The sequence below is a fragment of the Parambassis ranga genome, chromosome 2, assembly GCF_900634625.1.
Source record: "Parambassis ranga chromosome 2, fParRan2.1, whole genome shotgun sequence".
In the NCBI taxonomy this organism is placed as follows: Eukaryota; Metazoa; Chordata; class Actinopteri; family Ambassidae; genus Parambassis; species Parambassis ranga.
The window spans coordinates 33,537,204-33,559,309 of record NC_041023.1 but is presented as its reverse complement, the minus strand read 5'-3'; the positions used below and the strand labels follow the sequence as shown (position 1 = coordinate 33,559,309).

Here is a 22,106-nt window from a genome sequence, read left to right as displayed (position 1 = left end):
ACACACTGTGCCAGATGGTTTATGCACTGTGGCCTTGTCTCCACTACACTTCATTAGGGAGAGGGAGTGCGGAGTAAAAGGTATTGTGGAGGGATGAAATAGCCGCCGCGGCCTGCTTGCTCTCTGCTGTGCTGCAGAGCCTAGAGGCTTACTGAGGCCTGTTGGGGCAGCACAGGGTCTTCACCTTCTGTTCATGTTCCTGCTGCAGGAGTAGGGGAAGAAAGAGAGGATTTGGAGACAGTGATCAAGGGCCCCTTTACAGCTGTGGTTTGTTTTGAAGGATAATAGCCTGAATCTCTGGTTTATAGGGGCAAATATGGACTCAGATAAGCCAAGTTATTATGAAGTTAACAGAACCACAGTCTGAAGGAGACACTGAACCAATGCTTAGTTCACATTCTTGTTCAGGGATCACCTCAAATCTCCGTCTGCTCTTGTTTTCCAGGATGAGTGAGCGATACATGTTGATGGGAAGCAAAGCGGCTCTACTTCTAATGGTGCTTGTGATCAGTGTCTGGGAGATGTCCGTACCAACAGAAGGAGCGACAGGTGAGCTCACAGAAACTAAAGCAACATCTAGAGATACTGCAGAGAGAGCACATCCTGACATCAGAAGTGTCTCCACTTTTTTACTCCACAGTAACAGATTCTCAAACTGTTTTCCTCGATCTCCTCTTTATTTGCAGACAATAGTTGACAGCAGCTTGATAGCATTAGTGATACTGAGTCATACATTTCCACCCAGGAAAGATAGCAGATGTTACTCTATGTTGCCCTGTGATAATCTGGTGACCTGTCCAGGGTGTACCCCGCCTCTCACCTACAGATAGCTGGGATAGGCTCCAGCCCCCTGTGACCCTGTGCTACAGGACAAAGTTAGTTCAGAAGCTGGTTGGATGGATGTTATTCTAGTCCTCAGTGTCACTCTGACATGACACTGTACACAGGCATCTGAGTTTATGTTGCTGTTCTCTTATAGAAATGTACTTTATTGCACCAAGTGTGTATCTCTGAAGCAATCAAACACTAAGTTTTCTGTTAATCCCCTTTCTAAGGAGCATTATTAGCATACCGTCACACAGTGTTTATTCTACTAAGTTACAGCTTTCGTCTTGTGCCAAGAGCTGAACTTGTGCCAAGTTTTGTTATTGATGTCATGACTGAGTCTTATGTATGTAATGGTGTGCAGTACAGATTTACTTCATAGTTATTTAAAGTTGTGCATTCTGCTGCTTTGGTTTATCATTTATCCTCAACACTGATACTACTATATCCCTTTATTCTAGCAAAGTGTACTCTCAAAGGGGGATAGGAGGGGACGAGGATCTGGATCATCACATGTGGATTAAACTGTCAGATATCAGGTTCGCTAATTAAAAAAAATCACTCAGAAGATTCAGAGGTAGAGAATATGTTAAAAATTATTGTCACTAAAAAGTCCATTCACACTGAAAGTGACATAAGTATCTATATATTTTTAAGATATTAGGTGATCACAGGTAAAACTTGCCGACTGGATCTGAACAAACTGCGGCTATCGTAGGTAAAGGTAATAAAAATAAAATAAGCTAATCCGTTTTACAGGAAGTCAGAGAAGTGACACCAAGGCTGGAATTCTCTGACACAAAATACACAACCAAGAACCTCACTGATGATGTTTCGTTAGGTCATCAACAAACCACAAAATGAGACTTCAAGTGTCTTTATGCTTTTGACTTATAGAAAAGGTTCAGAAAAATAAGCCTTAATGTCAGGTGTCACAGTCTTGTCACGTTTTCAGCCTGGTGGCCCAAAGAGGCTCAACAAGTCATGTTGATGTTCTCGTCCATGCCTACACATAATTATTTCCATCTGTCCACCACTCTGTGTGGGAGTTGCCAGGACCCACAGAGCCAAAACACAGTTACTTTCTGCACACATGTAAAGAGACTGCTTCCATGTCTAACATGGGCAGTTTCTCACTATTCTACATCATTCATTAAATGTCACAGTAGTAAACGGAGGAGTTTTTGGAGTTGCTTAATTAAAAGTGTTGCAGTAGTAGAGGCCAACCCATATGTTTCATCACTGGGAGTCCCACCGACAAGGCAGCGCCTCAGGTAATTGGTGGAGCACAGGCAGCTTCTCCAGCAGACAGGATGTCCATTTGTGAGCATGATAGAAATCACACAAACCACTCTTCTCTTTGTCAACCAATTAGATTAGAGCGCTGAGCTTTGATGTGCGCACCTTTGATTGGCAGCAATCCCCACTCAAGGCGCTCATCATTTTAGCAGGAAGTGGATCAGAATAATCTTCGCTTGCATTCAATTTCTCTCTGATAGCCACCACAACCCCCTAATTTCCCCTGGGTGTTATTTCTGTTGCTGTAAACCTGTTATCATTCAAGAGATGAAATGAAACCAGAGAATGCACTTCTTCAAAGAAAACACAAAAACCTCCCCTCTGAGAAGCAGAGTAAATTTAGTACGAGCTGATTAAGTAATGCACATATGCAAGCTTTGACTTTTTGGAATAACCAGGTTACTACAGCAAAGACCACGTCATGTTTACACCATCCTGTCTCTTTGACTCTCTCAGATTTATGAAAGGGTTGTGCTGTCTTGTCTGTCCTTTACTACTCTGGATGTTTACAACTCACATTTAATAGGTAATGTGGTCATTTTGTTCGCCTTGGCTTGTCCGGTATTGATCAAGCCGTAGGAGAGCAGACAAAGGACTATTATAAGTGTTGATGAAGATTCTCAGTCAAGCAGGTCATTTTCATTGAAAGGGTTAAAGTGAGGCCGGTGGACTTAGAGTAGAGTTTTCATGAAGATTTCACTGCCAGTGCCCCTTTGCCTCCCTTCAACCCTTTCACTATTACAACATCTATTATATCTATTATAATTTTTATAATTAGATAAAGGCTTTCCTTTGCTTGGACAGGCATTGACGCCCGACACAACACATCCTGGTTCCACCTGCTGTTTGCTTAGGTTAAGGCCCTAAACTACTTGGCTTGGATCAGAGTGCGTGTCCACATAACACTTTTGTTTTCTAGCAGCCCTGGAGACAAAAAAGAAAAAAACTTCTAAATGCATGTCATAAACCTGCACAAACAGTTGGTAACTTGTGTAGATGACAGTGACAAACCAGTTATTCTTAGGTAGCTGCACAACATTGTGAAATAAAGACACTGGGTGCAACACCTTTCCTCAAATCTCCCACATTAAGATGCATATACGCTCTTCACCGAGAATATTTGTAACAGTCAGATATAAAAACAAAACTCTTAGAGGTGATTCTACCTCACAGGAAGCTACGTGGCCATGTTTAAGATCAGGAACATGATTTGGATTAAAACAATTTTTTTACAACCTTAGACACATACGAGGAAAACCTCTGGCAACAAGAGTCAAGTGTCTACTCACCATTCTGCTTATTCAAAAGTGAAACAAATGATTCAAATAAATGAATCAATATGAATATATATCTAAATAAAGTTGGGCCACTATGACCTTTAAAAAATGTTCAGCCTTCAACATTTAAATTAAATATGGACATGTGTTTCATTCCACATATAGCCCAGCTTTAGCCATGAGAATATCATCACTGCAACAACCAGGTACTGGATCCTGAGTAGAAGAGAAAACTCACCAATTTGTCTTTCTGAACCTTTTTACTCTCTCTATTGTTAAAAAACAAAATCTTAATTATTTGTTATAAAAATAGTGTGGTTCATTTCCTGCAGCTTTGAGCTTATCAGATAACCACTGCTAACCCCAGGAGGTGACTACATATATGAGGCCAATGCCATCTGTTTCCTCCTGTTTCCAGTCCTCTGTGAATAAGCATGTGAACATTTTCAGTTCAGGTACGATTCATGTAAACTATGTAAAACATTTCTCTTGATACACTACTTCCTGTACTGAACATAAATACATTAGACATAAAATGCATGGTTTAGTCATCCATTATGGATGTCATTTCTGGGGACACTTGACTGATTGGGAACCCCTGCAGCAGGCTCTTCACAGCCTCTCAATGCAGAGTCAACAGCAAACAAAAAGCTGCTTTAAGGCAACTGAGGACTAAAGCAAGACTAGGTAATGCAAAAAGAAAAGACAACTTTGTAAGTGGGACATTAGGATGACACAAATTCATCTCCTAACTAGATTTTATACATTCCATTTCTCTCCACACAGTAATTCTAGTTGTCAGAGTGGATGCAGCGAGTTTAGATTCTGACTTTCAGATTATGCTTGTGTGATTCCAGCAGACACATTGCAGCCGGTATCTACAAGGGGAAACCACTTAGCAAGAATCTAAGTACACAGGTTGCTAAAGATGGAACTTAAACCTGAGAGGAATGACATATCTTTGACAGTTCATGCTCAGTAGTTTAGATGTTAGTAGCACTGAGTTAGCACTCAGCTGGTGCAGATTCCACTGGCAGTATATGATTTGAGGTGCTTTCCATACTCTTGATGTATGACCTTCATGTCTGACATATGCTGCGTTATATGCATCAAAGTTTGCTGCTTGCTCTGCACCTTCCACTTTCTGCTCTTTGTAATAAAAATGACTTATATGTTGCATAAGAAGCATCTTGCCAAGAAAGGAGAACCCTGCCTGCACCCTTGAGGGAGCAGTAACAGTCTGCTAGATGCCCACATCCTCAGTTGTGTTAGGCTTCCCCAACCTGTTATTTCTGATTGTGGCTAAAGTGGTTAGTCATCCATCACTCCTCAAAACTGCTGCTAACAAAGTAACAAATAGTCTAAGGGGGAAATCTGTCCATCACGAATAACACAACACTCATTTATTATGAGAGCACTCAGTGAGTTCATCATCAGAAATCATGAGGGGAGGTGATTCTTGCTGCACACAATGTTGCATATAAAGCAAAGCAATGATTACATTATCATTCACAACAGCTTCATGAGTGATACAAAGCATGCATCATCTGCAGTTTGCTCTCTTTTCTCCAGAGGCCCCTGTATAAAAGCTTCTCAAGCAAAGTAATTTCAGCACAGTACAGAGAGGAAGAACCCATCACTCAAAGCTGCTTTGGTTCAAAGAAATGCCTGGCAACAAAAACAAAACTGTCTGATATGAAACCATGTTTCAAGGCATTGAAATTGCCAGATTCACATATCTAACAGCCTTGTTGTTACAATGCTTTAGGTCAAACCATGATCTTGTTCTATTTGCTTATTTCAGCAGTTTATTTTCTAAAAACTTACCAAGAGGACAGCAGGTTTCTGACAGTGGACCCTGACCCTGGGAGAGTCCAGCCTACAGAGAAAACCTATTTTGGCTGCTTCTAATTGCAATTCTTGTGTGGCCATATGTGAGAGGTCGACCAGTGAATCCAAAGCTTTGCCTCATCACTGTGGACACTGCACCAATCCGTCTGTTAATCTCCTGCTCCATTCTTCCCTTACATGTGAAGACCCCAAAACACTTAAACTCCCTCAACTGCACCAGGAAAATTCTGTCCGTGTACATTAGGAACAGAATCAATGACCAAGCGCAGTCCTGACGGAGTCCACCCTCCACCGGAATGAATTTGACTTAATACCAGCGATGTGAACTGTGTTCATGCTCCGCCTCCATAGGGACTGAATGGCTTGTAGTAATAAGCCCAGAGCCCCACACTCCCATGCTGTCGGACAGATTATGTCAGGCTGATTGGTGGATTTGTAATTCTAAGGTGGTGGAGGGAGTGGCTATCTGATCCACCTAGCTAACACTAGCATCAACACCATCATTACAGATGGTAAATCAACCCAATAACCACACATGTGAACATTTGAGTGGTAGCCTGTCCATTTCTGCTGGTGTACAGACAAAATGGTGACCATCGAGGGTGAAAAGTGTCTATTGCTTCCCTCTCAGCTTCTGGATCATGAGTTCATCGCTCAGGTACTTAACATGCGCTGCATAGTGCACGTGTCTCACTGTGATCAGGTGACAGAAAAGGTGCTTTTAAAAGAAATGACAGAAATGAGAGTGAAGGACAAAAGTAAAAGGCTTTTCTAATTTCAAGATAAAAACAGACGGGATAATTCATGACATGTCTTTTTCTTTTCTGTGCCTCACTTCTTTTCAGATATTTGGACCTTCATAAAGTACTGGATGTTGGAATTAGGTTTTTGTTCAGTGGATGTTGAAAGTCACGTCACTTAGCACCCGCTCATAAAGTCTGCTAGTCACTGGTATTCATCAGACTCCTGTGAACAGTCTAACTTTTTGCTGTGGAGCAAGTTCAGGTTCAGATTCAGATTCAGAATACTATATTTGTTCCCAAGGGGCAATTTTGACGGTCAACCGCATGAGCAGTGACCTGACATTTCTTCTGAAGGATTAAGTTGCAGATTGCGATACATACATTCAGTACAATCACATAATGATACTGACATTAGATTACAGTACACGTGGTAACGTGATGGAATTTAAAATAACCATGTTATGATTACCTATTTAATAGACATATTCTTTATCCCTATGCAAGGACTTAGGGTCCAATGTCTAGGGACCTAGTTGATGGTGTAAACATCCACAAATAATGTGAGCAGCCTGATAAATCTTGGCCCTAAAATTACATCAATTCACCACTTGTAAACACAAACCTTCATATTACAAATTTGATGTTAGCAAATGCATGCAGTGTTTTCTAAATGAAGCATGACATAACTACATCGCTGCCTTTTCTTTTCTCCCCTGCAGGCAAGGAAATGTAAAATGCCTGAGAGCTTTGTTCATTACATGGACTACACTGCATTCGATTCTCCCCAAATACAAACAGGTTTTCTGTTCTTTTAACTCTGAATGTCTACATGTATGATCACAGATCTGTAATTAACCATGCATTAAAGTCTGGCCCAGTATCTGATGCATATTTTATTAGTGACTGTTTGAGTTTTCCCTGCTTTAGAAACAGACTGTAAATGGGTCCTTTTACAGGGTTAAAAACATGTTACTATGCAAACATCTCATTTGCAAGCTTCACCACTACTTTTTGCCTACCATGGCCATCATTCCATGTGTTCAATTCACATGATGACAGGAGGGTGCACACCCACCATAAGGAAAATATTCAACTCCAACTGGTGAGAAAGAGGTGACTGGGTCTTTTTTTTGCTTTGAGTTAAAGGTAGGGTAGGAGATTTCATTCTGATGCACTTTTTGTTAAATTAGTGTAGCTTCTCTTTACAGTCCGATAGCAACCAATTAGTTCGGCAGTTTCTCATTAAAACGAAGAATATTAATCATCTGTGGAAGCTATAAAACACTAAAAACATCAGCCAATCCTCCGGGTGGACCCTGCGCGGAGTATTGGCTGGTTGTCACTCTTCCTGCTCTGCGCGCACCAGAGAGATACGTGCATGATGGCTGAAGTCACAGAACGCAGCTTGTCATCAGGTAATGCGCGCCCATGTGATTGGGAGGCGTGGCTTCGGGGTGAGCTCTGAGAGAAAGGGGTGTGTGTTTACTTTGAAATCTGGCTGACTCTCACTGAGTTGTTAAAATCTCCTACCCTACCTTTAAGGGTTAAATCATCATGTTAACGACCTGAGAATTTCCACGATTTTGTTTATCTTATCTTATCTTATTGCATCAAATTCTCTTAGCACTAGTCGCCCAAACAGCTTTGAAATAGTGAATAATTGGAACGAATACCATCTACAGTGCATCATGTACAACCCTATTTCCAAACAAGTTAGGGTGCTGTGTTAAAACATAAACAAAAAACCCAATGCAATGATTTGCAAACCTCATAAACCCATATTTCATTTCCAGCAGAACATAAAGATTTTAGTAGTTGTGAAACAAAAGGCGAAGTCTGTTGTCTCCTCAGTGATTTGTCTAACAGCATTAGTTTTTGTGATTTTATATGCATGGATTCTTTACTCTTGCCTTTTTAGGCTAGAGACCGTAAACATGCGAAAGGATCGTCGCTACAACACCCGACAAAGGTCTCCAGTCCCACATCTTATTTAGCACCAAGCAAGCCCTTTGATTCATGTTATACAAAATTAATGACGTTATTCTTGTTGTATGAAACTTTCAAAATAGAATATGCCAAACAGAACAGCAGGGCAGACTCAGATTCCTGAGTGAAAGTGTTTTCTCTGTTGACTGGCTGGGGAAGCTGTGCGGGCATCCAGTCAGAAACATTGCAGCCTCCCTGTGTGACTTCTCTCACTAATATCTAAAGCAGCTCGGCTTACTGTGTGTTTATCTTTCATATCTGTCTTTGTTTGGGGGCACAGCATGAGCTAACATCTAGCTACATTTGCGGCTATTTTGATGTTTGAGGAGAAATGGGGTGGGGGGGGGGGGGGGTTGTTAGAGCAGATGCATCATCAAAGGTGTCAAAAAAATGCATATTTAAAATGGAAATTCCTCTTTTTTTAACTGTCTCTTTGACTTATGTGTCCATATTGTATAGTTTTGTGGCAGAAAAGTGTTGACAGTGTTGAAAGTTCAAACTGGAAATCCTCGACACACATTCAGTGTGTTTTATGTTTCAGTTGTTAATACTAGGTGTGAAAAACAACTGGTTAGGTTAAGCCAGAGGTTCCCAAACTGTGGGGCATGGAGCATTGGCAGGGGGAGTACGGCAAGGCTAATGAGCCAGGCACAAAAGCGACAGATTTTGACCACACTGCACCAGCCACTGTTGACCGCTACAACTCTTGTCAATATGTGAAGTTCCACCAGACACGCACTCCGCTAGAAGTATGCACCCAAACCTCACCAATTGCACCAATCAGATCGAGCTGGCAGGACGTCAGGTGCCAGAACAGCACAGAGAGACAATTAAAGTACATCAATTGGACAGGACCTCAGCTGGTGACAATGCTCTTCTCTACACAATGGGGGCCCAACAGAAGAGGTCTGGGAACCACTGGGTTATTAGGCATCCATGATTTAGAAACAAGAAGGCAACAGATACTAACACTGTGGTTGTTTGCAAGGCCTACAAATATTCATCTCATGTTTTCTGTAATGCTAATAATGGGCTGAGTCCCTTGACCGTTGACTATGTAGCACACAGCAGCACATTGCTTTTACTAGACATCATCTAACTGGAGGAACTGTGGTCTCAGTAAATTGTACACTTATTGGTAATGTCATGTTGACGGAGAATACAGATGAGCTATGAAAGAGGCATCTGCTCAGTCAGATCTCACCTGGGCAGACTGCTCTAATTTACGTGTAAAAAGTCTAATAGATTATTAGGTATGGCGTTCCGCAATCCAAATGAAACACATTTTCAAACTTTGTCAGATTTAATATTAATCAGTCTGAACAAAGCAGCCGATCCTATCAAGCTGCTTGTTATAGCAGCTGGAAACTGCTGCTGTCCACCAATGTAACACGCCCAAGTGAAAACCAAATTAAGTGGCTTCAGTTGAGCTGATACAGTCCGAGATAGTTAGGACCAGTTTCATGCAGTCATTTCAGATTTACTGTTTACGGCAGCAGCAGTGTGCATCTCTGCAGAAGGACACCTCATGAAAATGTCACATGCAATTAAAAGAGAGTGGAGCAGCTCAGGCTCTAAATAATTCAGACAATGGAGCGTGATCTGGAAATTGGCTCCAAAGAGTGCAGCAATGCACTTTCCTCTGCACACATCTGAAATGTGTGGCTGCTGCTTCTTGTATGAAATCTTTTTTTATATATATATTTTTCAGCTACAGTGATTAGGTTTAGCATTCTGATCATAGTAATATTTATGATGCCTTATCTCATATGATGTTTAGCACCCCACCCCCTTTTTTTAAATTTTTTTCTTTTTCGCTGATATTTTGATATATTTCATTTTTGCTTAATTGATATAGTATTTTCCTTGTTTATGTTTAAGTTGTATGTATTAGATGTTAGTTACATGTTACTTGTAACTAACATGTTAGTTGTTGTTGTATACTGTTGGATAACAACTAGGAAAACAAAACAAAAAACAGCAGAATGGAAGCTGTCTCTGTTACGCTGAAATGTCTTGTTGCTGCCCTTGAAGTGGTTAAAAGTTTATATATATATATATATAAACATATATATATATATATATATATATATATATATATATATATATATATATGTTTTTATATATATATATATAAACACATATATATAAACATATATATATATATATATATATATATATAAACATATATATATATATATATATATATATAAAAACATATATATATATATATATATATATATATATATATATATATATATATAAACATATATATATATGTTTATATATATATATATATATATATATATAAACATATATATATATGTTTATATATATATATATATATATATATATATATATATATATATATATGTGTTTATATATATATATATATATATATATATATATGTTATATATATATATAAAACACATATATATATATATATATCTATATATATATATATATATATATATAAACATATATATATATATATATATATATATATATATATATATAAATAAACAGTGTATAGCCAATAATTCTGCCCATGATGAGACTGGGGTTATATTTCATAAAACAGAAACCTGCTGGTTATAATATAAGTTATATAAGTTATAATAGGGACATTTATGTTATGTTATGGGGGGAGTTTGGACCCAAATGCAGACACGAAGACTGAGGTGAACTAAAAGTGAGCTTTTAATAAAGCCGAAATGGCAAACGACATAAAATTCTAGAATGCAAAGTACAAATCAAAGGTGTAAAAAGCAACTAACTAAACCAACAAGAAGAAACAAGTAAAAAACAAACCAAACCTAACAAAGAGCCAAAAGGGAGGATGGGAACACACACGAACACGCCATGGATAAACGGACGGACTAACAAGAACAAAGGGGAGCACAGGACTTAAATACAGAAGGGTAACAAGACACAGGTGAGACACATCAGGGTGGGGCAAGCAATCCTAAAGGCGGGAAACACAAGGAAATAAAATGCACAGGAACACAAGGGGAAACATGGACTTTCAAAATAAAACAGGAAACACAAGACACAACTGCAAACACACAGATCACAGACTCAGGGCAGGAATGAAAACTAAACAGAAAACAATTCAAGAGACACAGAATCCTAACAATTTAATCTCTATTATGAATGGGCTTTTAAAGAGTCTGCCATCCGGAAATCCTGACACAGATTAAAGTTATAGAAACAATGCCGTTGGGACCAAAGAGAGATATTCTCCTGGGACACTTTCCAAGGCTAGCAGTTTGGCTGTACATGAGAGTTTTAAGTCTGATTGTTAAGTCTGATTGTTGCATTCTCCCCCCAACTATCCTTTCTCCAGCAGCGCACCACGTTCGGACAGGCACCTGCGAGGTGGTGGCGTTGCACCGCTGCTGCAACAAGAACAAAATTGAGGAGCGGTCGCAAACTGTGAAGTGCTCCTGCTTCCCAGGGCAAGTGGCTGGCACCACCAGGGCCGCCCCGTCGTGTGTAGATGGTACGTTCCTGTGACTTCATGTTTTATGGGTCAGGTGTTTGTTATTGCTGACACTCTTTTCCACATATGCTGAGGAATATATTTTTGCTAAGATCATCACCATCAGCACACACAAAGGTTTTATTTCCAGCAAATGCTAGAAGACTACAACAATAAGACTCCTTAACTTGTAATCTGAAGAAGAGGAAGAAACTTCAAAATCTTAAAACTGGCACTTACACACTGGAACCAACAAATGTTTAGATTATTTAAAAGTGGTGTAATTTATTTAGAGGACTTGTGTCTGAGCTTAACCATCTGTGTAATAAACTGTCTATAGATGTAATATTCTAATGGATCTGCACAACAGTTTAAATTTCCAAAACTCTTACTCATGCTTTCTTTAATCCTGGATATGCTTAAATAATAGTTCTACAGTATAAACTAAAGACTGCAGACTGATACTGTAACACAGCAATAATGAATGTAGTTATATTTGTAGAATAGAATCCTTTTTAATACTGATAATATGGTGGTGGAAAATGTTGTACCTCAGTATTAAATGACAGTCTAATCGCTCAAAGCGTTTCTACATTGACCAGCACGCAGACAGAATCCTGCATGCAGGAGCTTAACAAAGACACTCCTGAGGGGGTTTTATAAATCAGCGATAAATGAGTGTGACGCCGTCCGCTGCAGCCTGTGAAGTCGATGACCTAGAAGGTCTCTAACATGCTAATGTGCCAGACCCACAGCTCAGCTCAAGTGGCTGCCTCACTTTGGTTTAAAAGTGCAGCTTTCTGGCTAAACTCTGGACCCAGTCATGTCTGACCTATTCCTTGACATTTTACTATTGACATTTTCTGCAAATTAGAGCTGTGAGCTACCGGCTTCCGTTTAAAGCTCCATGGGTGATCTCAGAAAAAAAAAAGATCAGCACTTAACCTTTTAATTATTCTTTCTTCTGCAACCAGGGATTACCTTTAGCTCCACTCAGTGTGAGACAATCTTCTCTTTATATGAAGATAAATGTGAGAAAACCTGTGATCTGACTGTGTAATTTAAAAAAGAAGTCAAGAATAACACGTGCACTCAAAGAATTCTTTTCAATTAAGTGTTTGTATGGACAGCTTTGACTTGAAAAATCAGCTTATAAATAATAAAATAAGCCACAAGCTGCTAATGTTATATTAACAAAATGAACTCAATGTTAATCTCATTCATAGAAATGAAGGACTTCAGCTTAAATATATATATATATAAAATAAAATTAACACAGGCGCATGCACACACAGAAACAGGAGGGAGGGAGCGAGAGAGAGACAAAAAAAGGTCTGATTTGAATGACATTGTTAATACAAAGGCGAGTGTGCGGTTTGTAAGGTTAAAAACTCATATCAGGCAGCTGCACAGGCGCATTAGAGCTGTACATCCACCAGTGCAGTGAACCACACATTGGATTGTTCTGTCAAATTGACTTGATTATTGTTTTTGTACTTAAAGATATATTTTTTGTAGCACTCCGTTGAGTATAAGTCGTAGAATAGTCGTTTTTTTTTTAATTTAAGCAACAAAAAAATCTGAAGAACAACTCGAGAGCCGAGAGAACCAGCTTTCTTTATTGTGCCAAAATTCCCATCACTGTCAGTCATATCGCTTGAATCCCAACACATGGATCTGTATGAGCTTGTGATCTCACAAGAATCTAGCTGCCTGACAATGATAGAGACACTAATTTGAATTTAATATGATTAATGAACAAAAAGATAAAAAAAGTGTGAGTTAGGTAGAAAGAGATTGTTTGCTGTTTTGGCCTCTGATGGGAACAACTGAAAGTAAAAGAAGAAAGAAGTATGAGCAAAACAAAACAGCTATGATCACTGTAAGTAGAAGTGCTTCGCTCAACTCAAGTTTTTATTGAAGTGCCAATAACATGTATTGAGTTACAATTGAAGTCTTACATATAAATGCTGCCTAAACTTTAAGTACTTCAGGTCTTAAAGCAAATGAAATTACTTCTTTATGGATTTGCATTTCTCATAAATCAATTTGATGTTTGGATTTATAATTTAAATTTTTATAGATAGATATTTATTTTAATAGATTTGAGTATAAAGACAGTCTGACCTCTGGAACTCACTCACATCTCACATTCTTGCCAGAACTATGATTCAGTTACACAACAAATGAGCTGAACTCACAGCCACACATATGCACAAGCATGAATGTTTATGAAAACCAGCTGAAGGTCAAAGCAACAAATCATCTCCATTTTCACAGTATAAAAACAAATATATATATATATTGATGAAATGATTCTCTCTCCCAGATGTTGTCAGCCTGCACTGGCCTCACATTTTCAAAGCATCATTAACTGTTAAGTGAGACGTGTTTCATGCACTTTTGTATATTTGGTCATCAATACTTTCATTTCATTTCACTACAAACCTCTGTGGCTTTTTTATCAGCTGCTTTTACACAACCACCATCTGCTTGCAGTTGACCTGCTGCACTTTTTACAGCACGCTGCCACTATAACTATGGCTGTGTAATACAAATTGATTCCCCCATGTCGTAAAGTCTCCATTCTGCACTTTTTGCTCCACTGAGGCTCCGGTGTTTTGTGTGTATTATAATAACCGTCCTCTTCATTAAGAAGAACTCTAATGCTATTGGAGTGGAATGTGCGTAATGACCTCTGTAATGTGCTACATTTAAATCATGCCTTGTATATGGCAGCAGCTTTATTGCTCTCTGTGACGGAGGCAGCTGAGGAGGCGTTCTCTGCTTTTCCCTACAGATGAATAGAGTCACATCTGTTTCCAGTGTATATTCTTGACACATGATTCTAAGTCATGTGTGTTTAAAATAGATGTTTAGTGCTACCAGTTAATCTCACATCACTTACCAGAGACAGCTGTCAAAGTGTGACACGGTTTGAGGAGGTGCAGCGACGATGAATATTTAAGGGGGCGCCATCACGTCGAGCAGGGCAGAGATTTAAATCACTTTGTTGTTAGAGGGGTTACAATGGATTAACCCTAAATTTGTGCATATTCTAGAGCAAAGATTAGTAAACAGAGTAATCAGTTTTGAAGATACCAGCAATTAAAACACTTTTTTAAGATTAATGTAGTATAGATTTGGGTTTTTATATGTAATAATGCAGCCATGTTTTGTGATCAAATGATAGAATAAATAGGAGACACTGACATTTAGAAGACTTATAATTTAAGCCTATTTGTCCCAACTTTAGGGAAAGTTTGTTATCATTGTGAGGGTAGTGATTGCCAAAAAGAGATTTTTTTAAAAAAAGTTATGTTTTAATAAGATGTTGCTTCTTAGCGATACTGTTGAGGATCTAATCCCACCATATGTTTAGCAGATCATTTTACAGCATTAAATGACAGGATTAACAGTGAAAAAAGCCACAAAAACAAATGCATATTATTCACACTAAAAATAACCTGGTGGGGATTTATTTGTTAGAAACCAGAAACGTACTTTTGTAAATCCATATGTTGATGTACACATTACTACTAGAATTTAACCCTTAAAGGTAGGGTAGGAGATTTTGAAAACTCAGTGAGAGTCAGCCAGATTTGGAAAGTAAACACACGCCCCTTTCTCTCGGAGCTCACCCTGAAGCCACGCCTCACACGTCTGTGACTTCGACCATCATGCACGTACCTCTCTGGTGTGCGCAGAGCAGGAAGAGAGTGACAACCAGCCAATACTCCGCGCAGGGCCACCTGGAGGATTAGCTGATGTTTTTAGCATTTTAGAGCTTCCACAGATGATTAATATTCTTTGTTTTAAAGCGAAACTATCGAACTAATTGGTTGCTATCGGATTGTAAAGAGAAGTTACACTAATTTAACAAAAAGTGCATTGGAATGAAATCTCCCACCCTACCTTTAAGAAAAGGGACATTGAATGCATCTATGACTGCAGACACTGTGAACAAAGATATTTCTGAGTTTATCCTCTCGTTTCTCTGCCAGCCTCAATAGTGGAGCAGAAGTGGTGGTGTCAGATGCACCCGTGCCTTGATGGGGAGGAATGCAAGGTTCTTCCTGATCTGAAGGGCTGGAGCTGTGCTACAGGGAACAAGATCAAAACTACTAAGGTAATAAATAAGCCTGTCATTTTAATGATGCCATATTCAGAACCTGTTGAATGTGACCCGACACACTCCTGCTCTCCAAGGTGAGCCGGCTGGCTGCGGCTTCTCAAACGGTCGAGTCCTCTGCCTTTACCTAAAAACCAATGTTTGCAGTCGGTGCTGGGACCCCTGGGACGCCTGTAATCAATGGGCTGCCATGTTTCCTTAGCACTTTCAGGCCACTTTGAGCACCCAAACTGGCCAATTACTCACTCCAATTACCTGCTTTTAACATTGTAACATGATGCCGTATCCTTCACTGTGTTATGACGACCCGTAGACTTCAGTCCTGTCTCTCTCCATGTACTTAATTATTTAAACTGCCTGCACCACACCTGCCTGGAGCCTGGAGCCAGGAGCCTGGAGCCTGGGGCTATTGATTAGGGGGTTTGTCGGGACCTCAAAATGGGATATATATACACACACATCTATAATCATTTTTTTTTCTTTTTGTGGTCCAGGTGCTGAAAAGTGTCAACGAGGATGTCTGGGAATAGATTTAGCTAACTATCAGATCCTGAAATATGAACACTAATCATCTTTTCTTTTGCTGTCTTCATTAATGTTTTGGCAGATATCTGCTGACAGGGACCAGCTCTGGTAACGTCAGATCCTTCACAGCAGAGTCCAGGTAATTATTATTATTTTAATATGTTGAGGTTTTATTTGTCTTATTGTCACAATGCTTGTTTGAAATATGCGGATAAACTCCTAACATAAATCATTAACATGGTTTATTATTACCATTATTGTCAAACTCCCAGTAGTGTAATTACACCAGAGAAGAGTTAGGAGATGGTATCCATGCACACAACACAGTGTTCAAAGCATCAGAATTACCCAGCGGATTTATCTCGCGCACCTTTGAACTCAGTCAGAGATACAAGTTTCTTAAGTTTCAAATCTGCAGGCAGCCTGCAGAGTGGGGGGGGGGGGTCACTCTTTCTTCTTCACCTCAGCTCAGCACACAAAACACCAACCTGGGACCCCCAGCTACTCTGACCCTTATGGCTCTCGATCATAAATGCATTCATACACAGTGGAAACACCTGCAGAATCACAAATGTAAACGAAATGGTGATGGGCTACTACAAAGCCTGCAGGGGAACGCTGTCAGTCTGGAGCACATTTCACAGTGATGTAGAGTCTGACATGTAAAGATGTTAAATTGTGTTGGAAATTCTCAAAGGTGACATCAATACCCTGCACTGTCTGCAAAGCTTTGTTCCAGAGGGAGAAGGGAGAATAAAACTCTAATGTTGGCTTGTGCAGCTTCCTGTGGACACAACACTGCTTTTTATTACACTTTCACTTGTTTTGCTCCTGGACAAAGCAGACACACGATTCAATTTGAGGAGATCAGGATGTCTGCAGTGTCTCAGTGTGAAGGGAACATTTCTGTTTGCTTTTGAGGTTACAACAAGGTTTTAAATCCATTAAAGGATGCTGTTGTTAGAAAATGGAAAACGGTCTGTAATGATATACTTTTCTACTCAAAGCGCCTTCATCTGTTCTACATACACACATACAATGAAGACACATCAACACGGAATTCAGGGAGCAATGATCGAGAGCCATTAGACAAGTTAAAGCGACACCATGGACAGGGAAGATCATTGCTCCCTGCTGCCCGGGGAGGAGCGTCCTGGCTGGGAACCCTGCTCCCCTGCGTTCTTGGAACTCCCCAGTGCTCCAGCACATTTCCCAGAGAGGGACACTCATTGCTAACCAGCCCAGGCAGGAGTTAAAGTGACATGGACTGGGAGAGGCCTTCCATGTCAATAATAATACTAATTCGTTGGCACAAATTATTTATTTTTTGACTATGTCATCAGCGGGGCTCCATAAGTCTGCTGTGTCGCAGAGTGCGTTACAAGTGACGCCACAGCCGATCTGACTGTTTAAAAGAGAAAATTTAACTATGTAAAAATAATATTAAACAAATGTGGCAGAAAAGAATGAAAATCCTACTTACTACTACCTACTACATTAAACATTATTAAATAAATGTTAATAGCAGCCTGGTGCAGTGAAGACATAACTAGGTAACTTCATAGTTTGATCACTTATTTTGTTCTGTGAAACATGACCTTTGACCTGTATAAAATGATTACGTCATCCTATTTTATGAAGTTTTAATTAATACATATCATCAATGTTTGGCCTTTGACCACTAAATTTTAATTCTGATCAATTCATTCTTGAGTGCACATTTCACAGAGGAATGTAAAGGTTTTAATTTGTGGCTAAAACCCATTTGTCCAGACTGTAAACATCATTTATGCTGGAATTGATCTGCAGTAGCCAAACTTTCTATCTGATTTATGTATACAAATCCCAGTGTACGTATATTCAAAAAGGCCCCAGTCACAGTGGTGATATGTGAAAACATATTGTAAGAAGGACACTGCGGCGTGCCAATTACACAGCTGAATTACACAAACACAGGCCCTGCACCTGCTGTGTTAAATCTCTTAGCCAACCTTACTTCAGGAACTAAATGGAAATTAATCCTTTGCCTGGCTTCGTTTTCCCTCTTAGTATTTTTAGCATTGTTTCAGACACTCACTCAAATGCTGTTAATGATTTCCCCCCTCCTGAAGTGCAGATCCTTCTCTAAAGACATTTTCTCTCCTGACAAGGAGCGGCACTGCTCTTTGTCTTTCCAGCCTGAAATTATTCTCAAATTAGTACCACATTAATCACAGTGACAGCTGAGAATCTAAATGACTCTGTAAAGAGAGGAATTTATTAGAGTTTGTTCAGCGACCAGCAAAGTGCAGCAACAACCTAAATGTATGGAAACTCTTCACCCTGCGTTTGATATGATTATGCAGGTTTTCTTGTCCAGTGATGGCCTGATGGTTCTTGGTTTGTTTTGCTTTTCTGCATAACTGAGGATGATTTATATGACACTATGCACTTCCGCTGCTCTACCCCTATTCCGTGTCATGCAGCCCATTTGTGAATTAATCTAACTGTGCTGTCAGAGCTGTCTGTTTTCTATCAAAAAGTTCAGCTTCCATAATGGGGCCTTACAAGTCCAGCGATGGCTTCCCTCAGTCAGATGTTACGCAGCGGCTGACAGACGGTTGGAATCGATAGTGGAAGTCGTTACGAAGGTTATGTTATGTTCCTCGAGAGTCTTTTCCAGAATGTACTTTTTAGGGGAGCAGAGGAGCTGCCAGTCAGCCCCCAAGCTTCATGACAGGCAATTTAATCTCAAGGAGAATGGAGGTCCTCAGAGTGTCTGACGGCAACGAGCAGGAGAGGAAAGGGAACTCACCAGCATTCCTCATCTCAAATATTCAAACAGCAACATGAGGGCGTTACTGAATACAGGAACGATTATTTTCCACACGTTATCAAAAACATGACCTGTAGGCATGACTGTAATTTAAGGATGAACAACATTTTGGTGGCCAAAGTTCAAGATCACTGAAACCTTATGTTTAATGTCAGGAGGTCCTTGAGGTGGATTTGGGGGACCATGCACATTTACTAGAGTGACAGCGATCAGCAAGAGGTGTCAAGAGGTCAAAGGGCTGCCACACGAAGCACAAGGTGGCAATTCCATTTTAGTTGGTTTTGGTCACTTAGTTCTCAAAAATCCATACATTTCCAGTCGTAGATCAACTGGTAAATCGACCGCATTACTGCGGAAGCTGCACTGATCCGCCTGTCAATCTCCTGCTCAATTGTTTCCCTCACTCGTGAACGATACCCCAAGATACACAAACTCCTCCACTTGGAGCAGAAGTTCTCCTCCCTCCCAGAGAGGACAAGCCACCTTTTTTCTGGTCAAGAACCATGGCCTCAGATTTAGAGGTGCCGATTCACAGTTCTCAAAAAGATATACAAAATCCATCTGTAATGAAGGGCCTCTTCATTACTGTTAGCAGTGTTTGCTAGCACAGTGATCCCTCTTTAGTTCACCTTTAACCCATGTAGGGAGCATGATTTTTGTTTGTGTAGTGGCAGTGGGATGATTGATAAAATAAAATCACAGCACACAGCAACATAGAGTAATTGTTTATTGTTGTTTGGTGTTTGCTGGTGGGATTTGGGTGGAAGCATTATCTGTAAGACACAAAGAAATAGATTGTTAAATTAGCTGTACAATGATTGGATTGTGTATTTTTAATGATTGTTTAAGTGCTAATGTGTGAGGGGTGTGAGCTCTTACCTTTTGTAGTGGACAGTCAGGAGGAGTCCCCTCTTGGGACAGGCAGCTATTTATAGTTCCGGGCCAGTCCATTGAGGAAATAGGTGCAGGGGGGAGTGTATTGTTTGATTGAGGGACAATTACAGTTATGGGTTTTAAACTAGCTTTTAAACGAATAAAAAGGTAATTCCATTTATGTATTGTAAAAATATATTGCACTGTGTTGGGTGTAAGGTGTATGGTGGGGTGAATGTAAAATGGAGGTAGAATGAGATCACCCATCTGGGAATGGGAGAGGACTCCAGGTGTGCCATCAACTATTTAAGGCGGCCATTTTGTGTTCATGGGCTTGCTTCTTTGTGTGTTGTTGGGAACACATGCTGCCTGTGGTTCCCAGCATGTGGGTCAATTGATTGATGTTTGTACCATGCATGTTGAAATAAACATCTATATAGACGGCACTTCCACTGATGTCTCAAGCCTCCTACTTGTCAAGCCGCTACATGGCCATCCTAACACCATCTTTTAAGGGAGCATTCAATATAGAACAGAGCCAGCATAATGATCCAGACTGAGAAAAAAAAACACTATGACCATCTGCACATAACAAATTGACTAATTTCCTAAAAATTGCCACATCAAGACAATAATATGTTAGGAGCATGTATCTGAAGTTTAAAAAAAAATGCTAGCACCACTCTGTTTTCTCATCACAATCAGGTCGCAATTAACGTCTGTCAACAAGTGAAAGTAAAATCCAATCATCAGTGCCAGCAGAACGTATTTTCAAAGGGCATTGTAATCATATCTGCAAAACACATTTCATGACCCTTTTTACAAACTTTACAAACCCCAACTCTGATAGATTCTTCAAATGGCTAAACAGCCCACATGCTGTTCATTTCATCCAACACTTCTGCAAGTTTGACTTTGAAAGTCACATGTGAGGGATTTAGACCTTTAGTCCGATTTTTCCTCTGAAGATAAGGAGTTTCCTCACAGTGGCAAACATAAAAACGTAAACGGCAAGAATGAAAACCTCCGTGTTGAATAAAACATCTGATTGCTCAGCCAACATCTTTGACATGTCAATCAGTGTAGGCGAGTGTTTTCTGTGCAGAAACTTCAGGTTCCTTACTGAATGTTATGCTGCTGTGTCTGCATCTCACATATGAACATAAATACATACGAGCTTCCACACGTTTCATCACATTTTTCTTCTGACACAGGTGATCCCACACCGGGTCTGTCGGATCATCAAAAGAAAGGAGAGTAAATGCAAAGGACCTTTCTGTAAATAGAGACATCCTTTCTTCTGGACTGCAATTAATCTCTGGAAAACTTTGAATGCTTCTTCTTGAACTTTGTGGACATTAAAAAGAGGAGCTGATCCCATTAAGAGTCCCGATCATTCAGCACTTCTTTTTGAAGGACTCCCTGTGATTAGCCTTACTGGACGACAGGATTTAATCTCTCGTACTGCTTGTAGTGGAATACGAATGGTGAACTTTACCTATATGTTTATTTATAGAGTAACATGTCCTTTACACTGGATTTTGCATCACAAGTTGTCGGGGTGAACAGCAGGTCAGTATGTTGTATAAGCATTGCAAATATTTTCTGTCAGTTGTGGCTTTCTTCTTGAACCAAGTGTAGTTTCAAATATAGGTGAGAACATGTGGCCGGGCAGCAGATATTCAGGGTCAATTTATTAAAGAAATACACAACCATCATTATCAGTATATTAATGTAGGTATTCCATTTTAACCCAGATACTGACAGTGTAAACTGCAACCCTACCAGCTGTTAACGCACAGGAAGCTCGATTCTTGCTATGAAGATCAGTCTGCCATTTCTTGCCACAACAGCCTGATTCTATTTATTTATTTATTTATTTTTAAATCAAATCACAGCTCTGGAGTTCAGACTCTTGACAAGAGGCGTGTAAAAATTAAACACAGCATCTGGTTGCCGACTGGGTGATGACAGCAAATTTCCTTAAATCATCATTCAGAAGGTATCGCTGACACTTCCTTTTGTCTGTGTAAGTGATGACATCAGTAATAAACTATGGTTGTGTAACTAAAGCCTTGTGTTTTGTTGCCATGGGATTTGATACAGTGTCATGGGTTCTTGCACCTCCAAATTACAGATAAGTAGTAACTTTGGTGGGCTGTCTCACTTTCAGGGATTACTTCATGCTCTTGTGGCTTCCCCCTTTTAAACATTAAACTAATAATAATTAATAATTGTATTGTTCTTTTATTCATATTAAACAACACATTAGGAGCCAACCACTGTGTCCTGTCCAAT

The 22,106-nt window shown here is 39.7% G+C and overlaps 1 protein-coding gene across 1 annotated transcript in view; it reads left to right on the top strand.

The window, feature by feature from the left end:
• The window catches only part of LOC114432709 (protein FAM19A2), a 67,028-nt gene extending 45,390 nt beyond the window's left edge, over window positions 1-21,638 (top strand). The window contains exons 2-6 of the mRNA XM_028400894.1: window positions 446-549; window positions 11,329-11,484; window positions 15,468-15,592; window positions 16,203-16,259; window positions 21,023-21,638. Coding sequence (XP_028256695.1) covers window positions 447-549; window positions 11,329-11,484; window positions 15,468-15,592; window positions 16,203-16,232 — 414 coding nt within the window. The 5' untranslated portion in view covers window position 446 and the 3' untranslated portion in view covers window positions 16,233-16,259; window positions 21,023-21,638. The remainder of the gene's footprint in view (window positions 1-445; window positions 550-11,328; window positions 11,485-15,467; window positions 15,593-16,202; window positions 16,260-21,022) is intronic.
• The last annotated feature ends 468 nt before the right edge of the window (window positions 21,639-22,106 follow it).